The sequence below is a fragment of the Rutidosis leptorrhynchoides genome, chromosome 8 (assembly GCF_046630445.1).
Source record: "Rutidosis leptorrhynchoides isolate AG116_Rl617_1_P2 chromosome 8, CSIRO_AGI_Rlap_v1, whole genome shotgun sequence".
Lineage (NCBI taxonomy): Eukaryota > Viridiplantae > Streptophyta > Magnoliopsida > Asterales > Asteraceae > Rutidosis > Rutidosis leptorrhynchoides.
Genome location: NC_092340.1, coordinates 140,238,793 through 140,249,329, shown reverse-complemented (window position 1 = coordinate 140,249,329; position 10,537 = coordinate 140,238,793). Strand labels below are relative to the sequence as shown.

General features: G+C 35.0%; 2 protein-coding genes across 2 annotated transcripts; both read right to left on the bottom strand.

The window, feature by feature from the left end:
* Positions 1 to 633: 633 nt before the first annotated feature.
* LOC139863851 (uncharacterized) lies at positions 634 to 1,767 on the bottom strand. The gene is made up of 3 exons (XM_071852451.1): positions 1,361 to 1,767; positions 1,083 to 1,246; positions 634 to 962 (listed from the first exon to the last, which is right to left on the bottom strand). The coding sequence occupies exons 1-3, from the start codon at positions 1,765 to 1,767 to the stop codon at positions 634 to 636; spliced, it is 900 nt and encodes a 299-aa protein (XP_071708552.1).
* A 2,312-nt stretch (positions 1,768 to 4,079) lies between these two features.
* Positions 4,080 to 5,060, bottom strand: LOC139863849 (uncharacterized). The gene has a single exon (XM_071852450.1). It carries the CDS (start codon positions 5,058 to 5,060, stop codon positions 4,080 to 4,082), a length of 981 nt encoding a protein of 326 aa, XP_071708551.1.
* Between the last annotated feature and the right edge of the window lie 5,477 nt (positions 5,061 to 10,537).

The following is a 10,537-nucleotide window of genomic DNA, read 5'->3' as shown; positions in this document are numbered from 1 at the left end:
TTCATCAGATAATCCTCCGCCGATTTTAATTTTTTGCTCCAGATATCGCGGGTTTGCGATAATCATGTAGCTTCGAAGCTGTTCTTCTTCACCTGGCTGTTTCTCAGCTTGTTCTACAGCTACAACACTTGCATCTTGTTTTTCTGACCTTATCGTCACAATTCCTAATGGTGTTGGGAACTTGATAAGGCCATGCACTATGGAAGGGATAGCTGCCAACTTTTACAAGGTTGTGTGCCCTAAAAGTGCATTATATTTCGAGTAAGACCTTACTACAGCAAATTCTACTGTTGTACTTCTTACTAACTCCTTATTATCATCATCTACCAGCTCTAATTCTAACTCGATGATCCCAATTGGCCATGTGGACTCCCCAGAAAATCCTGATAACGCGGTGCTAGGAGCTACTAGCTTAGCTCGCACCACTCCCAGTAACAAGCGGAAACAATGTTTGTACATTATATCAACACCGTAACCAGTGTCTACATGCAATCACTTTATGATGTACCCGCAACCTTTAACGCGCCCTTTAATTGTGATGGGCGCATCCGAGGGTTCCTGCGCTATGGCCGGAAACATGATGGGAGTGTTTTCCCACTCTTCTGACAATTCTAACTTGCGCCTCTGATTTGCTCATCCGCTGGTTACCATATTAATGGTTTTATCCGTTTCCCTTCCATCATTCTTCCTTTGCCATGGATACTCTTTTTCTCCTTTCGGCTTCTCACTTGATGTTTTTCCACTTTTCTTCAAGTGTTCCAATCTTCCTCTTTTAAGTTCAGCAACTACCTTTTGGATTAGATGCTGACATTCGTTGGTTTCATGACCATAATCATCATGAAAATCGTAAAATTTGCTTTTATCTCTGTTCCCATATTTTGACAAAGGTACCGGGGGGTCGAAGCTTTTGCATACTGCCTCTGTAGCTAAAATTTCTTTTGGCGTTTTTGTAAGATCTTTTACTAATGCAACGTTGTCGGTGTGATTATTTTTGTACCTCTGACTTCCTCCCCCTTTGTTGTTGTTAAACTTGCGGTATTTATCATTATTGTAATTACCGCCTCAGGACGGCCCACTATTACTATATCGTTTGCCATGTTCTGACGCTCTCCCTTGCGTCCGATAGTAATCGTCATCAATGTCCATGTTCAAAGAGTTGCTTCTGAGATTTTGTTTTATATCTTCTTGCACACGCATACAGTCATGCGTTTCTTTTATAGCTTCCGCGAAAGTTTCTGGTACTCTTCTGCACAATCGTTGCCACAAAGAGAGATGTCTGTCGGTGTCTATGCAATGTATAAAGCCGGACACCTTTTGACTCGCCGGGAGGTCTTGTATTTTGGCCACTTCCTTGGTGTACCTGTCGATGATTTCCCCCAAACTTTCTTTTTGTTTTGGTTTAATGTCGTGACATTCAACATGTGTTCTCTTACGGGCGCGCAGGTTGTGAAAAATCAATAGGAATCTTGAGTGCAGATCCGCGAAACCTATAATGCTTTGCGCTGGCAAATTGTTGAACCATTCCCTCGCTACCCCTTGCAGTACTATTGGTAGCATATGACATGCTACTGTGTCACCCCAGCTAGGTGTTCTTGCGGTTCCTTCAAATTTTTGCAAAAAATCGTCTGGATCTGACAATCCATCGTAACTTCCCAACGTTAAGGGTACCACAGGCGCTACTATGAAGGGATGATTTAAAATATGTGGTACAAATTTTTCAGTTGTAGGAGCTAGCTCGAGACTTTGCCTAGATTTTTGTCCTTGCATTACTGCTTTTCAGTTGTAGGAACTTTATTTCAGTTGTTCATGAATTCTTGAACTCTTGCTGGTTCATTAAAAGTTGGTGCCAAATGCGGCGGTGCGATTTGCTGCATTTGTGATATAAAACTATTCGGTTGGGTCGAGACGTATTGCGTCCTGCAATATTGGTTGCTTGCAACATTAGGGATAGGTTACGAAGACGCATACGTCGTTGACCCTCGTTGCAGTGTCAGCATAATATATGAACCATCTTGATTTCTCAGACCCATCTGCCTGATTCTTTGCTAAGCATTCTCGGTGGTAACCCTTTCAATGGGAGTTTCAGGTTCAACCAAAGTGATGATTGGCATGGTGCCCACATAGGTAGTTTTAACTTTGAAACCTGGTGGAATGGTTACCTGGTGGAATGGTTTCACTTGGAGAACCGAAGCTCAAATTTTTTGGAGGTAGATCCTCGAATTGTTTGAAGCTTGTTCCTGTTTCTAACATGCTTCCATCGAGAGAGTGCCACCAATTCTTAGATGATTCTTTTAGGACTGTTTCTAATGCAACTGGTCCTGTTTTGACGTTTAATGTCGATGAAGGCTTCGATGTGCCTTTGACTGGTGCAGGTGGCGTCGATGGTGTACTCATGACAGTCACTGTAGGTGTTTGAAACCCTGGACTTACGGGAGAATCCGATCGCCCCTGATTTTTTCATTCTTACTTCCTCCACCCATTCTCCGTGATAATTTTGAAAACCTGAAAGTGACCGATTAATTAAACAAAAACATTTTACGGAAAGAAGATACATATAATTAATTATACACAACATAAATTCCTATCTTATTTGTTTCATATAACCGGTCCCACGGATGGCGCCAAATGATCAAGCATATTTTTACGAGGTCAAGGTGAACCTACGCTTGAGTGCATGATAAGGTTTAAGGACTAACAACATTCGGACCTCTGACGCTTAGTCGTGGATAACCCAAATCGGTATTGTTTCAATTCCGACAGGGTGGCCGATTTGAGAGTCCACCAACAACCCAGCATACGGGGTTGAGTGGCCCAAAGAGATGAAGGTTTTATTGTTCGAGACATACCTGAAAGTATTTACATATTTAGATCGTATGAAGCTTTGTTTGTACGATAATGATGTATGCTTTCTATTACGTATGAGTAACTGAACCTGTTTTTAGGGTTTATGAGCTATGTATTTATAGGCTCACGAATTAGGGTTTCAATGGAATCTCTTCCCTAATTAAATGTAATCTTATCCCCAACTAACTCTCGTTATTTAAGGAAAAGAATCCGAATTGGTTATACCGTACATTCTTCTAGAATATACTGGACCCTTATACAAGTATACGAAACTTGCATCAGATGGTATAGGTACATAGAGTGTGACTATACCAATGCCATATGTCTTTCATGGAAATTTGTGTACGGTTCGGGGCTTTGGATGCGTAATCCGCATAGTCATGCGGATATGCGTATCATTACCAGCATTAGAGGAAATTAGTCGGAAGGAGAATGTAACCTTTGAAGACATTAAGGCACTCGAGCTGTAGCACTTTTGTTTGATTTGTACATTTGTAACTGCAATCATGTATTGCATTTTTTGTATTTCAATACGCTTCACATAGCGTTTTATGAATGAAACTTTATATTTCGCAGTTGCAACTTTATTTATTTATATATTGCTTTATCCAATTTATTCATAACCTAGAATTGTCCATTACAATTTCCAACTTTTATTATTGTGCACATAATAAATATGTACTTTCACGAAACAAATTGTACTTGTATAAACTTATACATTATGAATCTTCTAAGTCCGCCAAAGCGATCCTTAGGTAATTTATTAGCATTGCGAAGCATCTAAGTATGGAAAAATCAAATACTTAGGAAATGTTATCCTTTCGCAACATTTATTACTTAGCCCAAGTGGGCATTTTCATCACCTGGCTTTAAAGGTAAAATTTTATGAAATATTCGCATTGTTACTGCATAAGTAGGCTTTATCATTACTTAGCAAAATAATGCCATATATTTTAGAATTTCCGCGAATACTTAGTTGAATTTTGCATAAGAATTTTATTTAGTGTTGTGAGACTTAAACGTTTGCATTCTGCAAAATTATCACTGCGCGTGGCCACACTCAGTGTTTTCTGCTTTGTATAGAAACAAACGCTAAAACACAAATTCATTTCTTTTTATCCTCACTTTTCAAAGAATGACAATCATTCATAAAAACAATGTAACACAGTACGCATTCACTAAAACATGATTAAGCAATCAGGTACTTAAAATGTTTTTTACTGCAAACATTTATGCTATTCAGTGAGCGACGCATGCCCTTCAATACCAATGTTTTCCCGAGCAGTAATCATCGCGCATATTGGTTCAATTACCACCGATGTTAGCGTACCGATGCATCTGCAAGTAGAAAACTTCACCATTCCATGCAACGTAGATGATATTGCATCAAACATGCTCAAAGCAGTGCGCCCAAGAGTCATGTTAAACCTAGTCTGATTACGCATTACATAAAGGTTTAACAAGGCTTGCTGCTTTAGCAGTTCATCGCGTTCATCTACCAATTCAACTTGCAATTCCAACTGACCAATAGGCCAAGTTGATTCCACTGAAAAACTAGCTAACGTAACAGCAGTAGGTTTTAACAAAGCCTTAACATGTGCAGGCAATTTGTTGAAGCACTGTTCATACATGACATCCACATTGCTACCAGTATTAACATGCACATTCATTATTATAATACCAGTATTCTCAATGCAGCATGAAACCACCACTGGTTTATCAAGGTCCGCGCTCACGTTTATAGGAGGGAAAGTAATAGAGGCGCATTGCCAATTCGCGAATTGCTCAAATACTTGAAACACTGACATTTCTCTGTGAACTTCCACTACATTAATAAACTGTATTTCACGCAAGTTCTCTTTCTTGCTTACCATTTTAACCCCTAAATTTTTCACTGCGGGAGCTTTTCGATCAGCTTGAACTATCGCACCAGCATTTGGCACCTGTGGACCATTATACTCTGCAGGCAAGAGCATCACGTTTGCAGTACTCGTAGCACCTTGAGCTAACAAATGGTCCAATTTACCTTGCTCAAATTCTTTCGCAATTAATTCTGCCAAATCTCGACAGCGGTTAGTATCATGGCCATAGTCATCATGAAAAATGCAAAACTTGGACTTATCACGCCTACTATTCTCCGCTAAAGGTTGAGGATCAGGAAAAGACCTCGCCACTCTTTCTTGTAAAAGAATTTTCTTAGGTGTCTTTGTCAACATTTGGATAATATTGAAAGATTCATTATTCTATTTCCGCGAAGAATAACGATCGCACCAATTATATCCATGATTATCGCCTTGACCTTGATGTCTGTCATTACGCGGGTAACTACCGCCGCCGTTTCGCCTTGGATATGCCGAACCGCGAAGGTTATCATTGTTTCCATCACGAAAAGAATCATTATCATCCTGCCAACTTTTATCCTTACCCCATCCACATGTAGGGGTTATAGCACTATCCTCACCGCCTCTAATGTAATCATATGCTTCCTGTTACGCCTTAGAAAAAGTTGGTGGAACATCCCTTCTCAAACGCCGCACAAGCGTTGGATGTCTTTGCGGATTGATGGCATGCAAAAATCCAGAGATTTTTTGATCCTCATTCAAACTTGGTATCTTTTGGCATTCATAGATATATCGCGTAAGTAACGCATTTAAAGTTTCTCTATTGCCCTGCTTGATATCTTGGCACTCGATATGCATCTTCTTTTGCGGTAAAAGATACTGAAACTGCAATAGAAACTTATCGCGAAGATCGATAAAACCGATAATACTGCGGGCTTGCAAGCTATGGAACCACTCCCTTGCTGACCCTTGTAGAACCATAGAAAATACTCGGCACGCGGCCGGTTCATCCCAATTATAAGTTGTGACAACCCGGAAATTTCCGACCAAATTTAAACTTGATCTTTATATATTTCCGACACGATAAGCAAAGTCTGTAATATTGATTCTCAAAATTTTTGAACTAATGTTATATATTCAGTTAATCTTTGACTATTGACCGATGATTCATGAACATCTATTTGTAAATAGATATATATATAAATATATATATATATATCTATCTATTTACAAATATATATACATACAAAATAAGTTGGAATATTAATTATTAAAATTAATTATAAATAACTTGCAATGTGTATTTAAAAACTGATTTATGTATATTAAATAAAGATATATACATATATATAATTTCAAGTTATTTAGTAAACGATAGTAACATTCGATTATTGATTCGATTGATATTTAGATAAGTTAACTAAAACGTTTAAGATGAACAAGTAAAACACTAATTTGCTACAGTATTTTCGAATTGCTACAGTACCCGAAAAGCTACAGTGTTTTTGAAAACCACTATTTGCTACAGTAAAAAATCATTTTTCTACATTAAAACACTATTTCAAAATGAAAATATATGTATATTTTACAAATATTAGAAAATATAATATTAACTTAGATATAAAACGTTTTGATTTAAAATAATATTATTATATATTAAGACGTTAATTTATAGACGCAAATGACTAAAACACTCGAACGTACAAGATACACTTCAGGTAATATAGTTATTGGTAATGTAAGTCTATATTTTGATAAAGGTACACGTCGCGAAACGTAAAGTACAAGTTGTTAAAGCATACGAAGTAACGTTCGAAAAACCGGAACCGGGACATTAGTCGAGCGACAACGTACAAGTTATTGGAACTAAAATTACAAGTCACCTATACACGAGAATATAATAATATATATATATATATATATATATATATATATATATATATATATATATATATATATATATATATATATATATATATATATATATATATATATAAATATAATAATATGTCGACAAGCTAAATAACAAAAATAATGTGAGCTGGATTCAGAGGCCATGCGATCGCATGGCTGTAGGCCTGTGAACCCATGCGATCGCATGGGGTGCAGTTCAGGAAAACATCTATAAAGCTCGACGATTTCAGTTTGCACACACACACAAATATATCCATCTATCTTCCTCTGTATTATATTATTATTATTATTATTATTATTATTATTATTATTATTATTATTATTATTATTATTATTATTATTATAAAGATTAAAATTATTATTAATCTTATGGTTAGGAGTATTATTATTAGTAGTATTATACATAAAATATTACGACGGAGTGCTGTCCATGTAATTTCAAAATGGTGTTTAGAGTAAGTTAAAGCTAAGGAAATTATGGGTTATAGTTATGAAGGTTATGGGTATTGTTCGAGGGTATTGCTTATGAGGTCAAACTAGTGTTTATCATCTCCGTTGCGTCTCCGTACTTTCCTGCAATATTGAATCACAATATTGATACGTGAGCATTCATATCTTATCTTTTATATATTTAATAGTGTATCCATGTCTAGTGCACGAGTATATATGTTTATGCATACTTGTATGCTTTAATTTTGTCGTTAGATAGTCTATGATGAATCACGAATTTGATACATATGTTATTAATATAAGGTATATGATATGCATGTCGTTGGAAAGCTGCCAAAAAATTAATAACTTTTCATTTAGAAATCGTGTGTTTTCGAGAAACGGATTAAAAGTTATGGTCAACTGAATTATGATTAATATTAATTGAAATTGTGTTTGAAACTGTAAATTGATATTTAAACAACTTGTTTATGAGATTGATAAATTGAATTTCCAAATATTATTAGTCGAGTAAATGAATTCTTATATAAGGCACGTCTCGTTGAACAATTGTCAAGTTGACTATTTTATCATATTTTAAAGCTTTATAAACACTATAATCTGATTTTACAAGTATTGGAAAACGATGGGAAATAGTAAAATATGTTCGATTATCATGATAATTCAAATATAACATAGCTCCTGAAATAAATAATATTTTGAGTTTGATAAACTATAAATTCGTTCAATTATCAAGACTTATACTATGTTAATAAACATGTATAGATTTAAAGATCATATTGGGTCAGGTTGACTTTTGAGATAACTTTTGTTAACTTTTGCATGTCGGTCTCGAGCATTAGGATTGTGATACACTATGACCTGACCTAGCTTGTTAGACATGTATTGACCAACATATGTTCTCTAGGTTGAGATCTACGGTTATTTTGCATTACGAGTTTCGGTCACATTTCGGTGAATGACCTTATGTGCTGCTAAGTGAGTTTCATATGCTACCTTTTTAATTGCTTTTGCAATCTATATTTTTGGACTGAGAATAAATGCACTTTATTTTAAACGCAATGGATACAAGTACATACTAAATCCTACAATGAGTTTGAACCGAAAATACCTTAGCTTTGGTAACTAGTAACTGTCGGTTATAAGAACTGGTGGGCGCGAATAGTTGTATATGGATCCATCGGGCTTGACATCCCCGTCTGTTCCAGTATAGAAACCCTAGCCTAAACTATAAAACAGACGTATGCTATTTGAGGTTAGTACACGTTGGTTTGCGTATATTGTACATGTTGGTTGCATGTATGTTAAAACAGGGGTACTTATTATATAGACGTTAAAGTTTAGTTACCAGAGTGCTCAATCTTGTAGAATAATTTGATAAACGTTTCTGGATGAAAAAACTGAAATCTTGTGATCCACCTTTATATACATATTATGCGCAACATTAAAACTATGGACTCACCATCCTTTGTGTTGACACTTTTAAGCATGTTTATTCTCAGGTTCCTAGAAGTCTTCCGCTGTTTGCTTATACGTTATACAAGTTATGTGCATGAAGTCATACATACTCTAATTTGAGGAAACGTTGCATTCACAAAATCATCACCATGTATCTTATTTTGACTGCATTATCAACGGATTTAGTATTGTAAACTATTATTTACGGTGATTGTCTATATGTAGAAATCATCAAACGTCAAAAATCTTGGAATTTGATATTCAATTATGGTGTGTCTTTTTAAAAGAATGCAATGTTTACAAAACGTATCATGCAGAGGTCAGTACCTCACTGTGAAATCGATGAATGATATATTCGTCCAAATGGATTTGGACGGGTCATCACAGTTGGTATCAGAGCTTGAGGTCATAGGGAATCAGAATTTGCATTAGTGTATTTAACAGGTAATTGTTAGGATGCATTAATGAGTCTGGACTATGACCGTATCTGTTTTTTACCGAGTTTTGCTTATCATTTCTTGTCAGAAATTACTTACTTATTGATAATGCTAAAAACTAACATATATTTCATAGCATTATCCTTCAAGAAAGACAAGCTTTTAGTTGCAATTTTTCTAATTTCAAGTAATTATCGTTTAAATAATAAAAGGTGAAGACAAAAGACAGATTCGACGATTTGAAGACGCAAATGACCAAAAAGCTAAAAAGTACAAAGTACAATTCAAGTGGTTCAATTTATTGATAAGAAACATCTCAAAATTACAAAAGTACAAGCCGCAAAACGCAAAGTACAAGATATTAAATTATACGAAAAGGCGTTCGAAAATCCGGAACCGAGACATGAACCAACTTTCGACGCTCGACGCAACGGAGCAGAAAGTACAAGTTAACTATGCACAAGAATATAATATAATATTTAAATAATTCATAATAAGAATAATAATAAATAATAAAAAGTTGTTAATTGAACATAGTTAAAGGGTCATAAGTGAAAATTTCAAATCAATAATTCGCAACGAGATATTATTGATTCAACTTTGAATGGTAGCCAGCTAACATTCCACCTACAACAGTATCAATCATTTGCCTATAAAAGCAAGGCACGGAGTAATGAAGAAACTACACCTTTTTCTTTTCCTTTCTCATATATATATATATATATATATATATATATATATATATATATATATATATATATATATATTTATTTTATGATTATAATTTTAATTTAAGTTTAATAATAATTGGGTTATTGTAAGAATGTTTTACGGGTTAAAATCGAAACTCTGTCCTTGTAACGCTACGCTATAAATAATCATTGTAAGTTTTGTTCTTCCTTTTTAAATTAATGTCTCGTAACTAAGTTATTATTATGCTTATTTAAGCCGAAGTAATCGTGATGTTGGGCTAAATATTAAGATTGGGTAATTGGGCTTTGGACCATAATTGGGGTTTGAACAAAAGACCGACACTTGTAGAAATTAGACTATGGGCTATTAATGGGCTTTATATTTGTTTAACTGAATGATAGTTCGTTAATTTAATATAAAGATTTACAATTTGACGTATCTATAAATAACCACATGCACTCGATCGGATACGATGGGCGGGATATTTATAAGTACTAATAATTGTTCATTTGACCGGACACGGGGATGGATTAATAGTCAATGGACTCATTAAAACAGGGGTGGATTACATACAAGGAAAATTGGTGTAATTGTTAACAAAGTATTAAAACCGTGTTACAGTTTAAGTCCTCAATTAGTTGGAATATTTGACTTCGGGTATAAGGTTAATTTGACGAGGATACTCGCACTTTATAATTATGGCCGATGGACTGTTATGGACAAAAACCAGATAGACGTATCGAATAATCCAGGACAAAGGACAATTAACCCATGGTAATAAATTAAAATCAAAACGTCAAACATCATGATTACGGAAGTTTAAATAAGCATAATTCCTTTATTTTATATCTCATCGTACTTTCATTTATCGTCATTTTATTTATCGTACTTTAAATTATC

What these genes read in the sequence shown, in the direction of transcription:
- LOC139863849 (XM_071852450.1), bottom strand. Translation starts at nt 5,060, where the DNA reads ATGTTGACAAAGACACCTAAGAAAATTCTTTTACAAGAAAGAGTGGCG.
- LOC139863851 (XM_071852451.1), bottom strand. Translation starts at nt 1,767, where the DNA reads ATGCAAGGACAAAAATCTAGGCAAAGTCTCGAGCTAGCTCCTACAACT. An exon ending in TTGGGGGAAATCATCGACAG is followed by an intron (nt 1,247 to 1,360) that starts GTACACCAAGGA and finishes ACGATTGTGCAG; the next exon opens with AAGAGTACCAGAAACTTTCG. An exon ending in AGAACATGGCAAACGATATA is followed by an intron (nt 963 to 1,082) that starts GTAATAGTGGGC and finishes ACGTTGCATTAG; the next exon opens with TAAAAGATCTTACAAAAACG.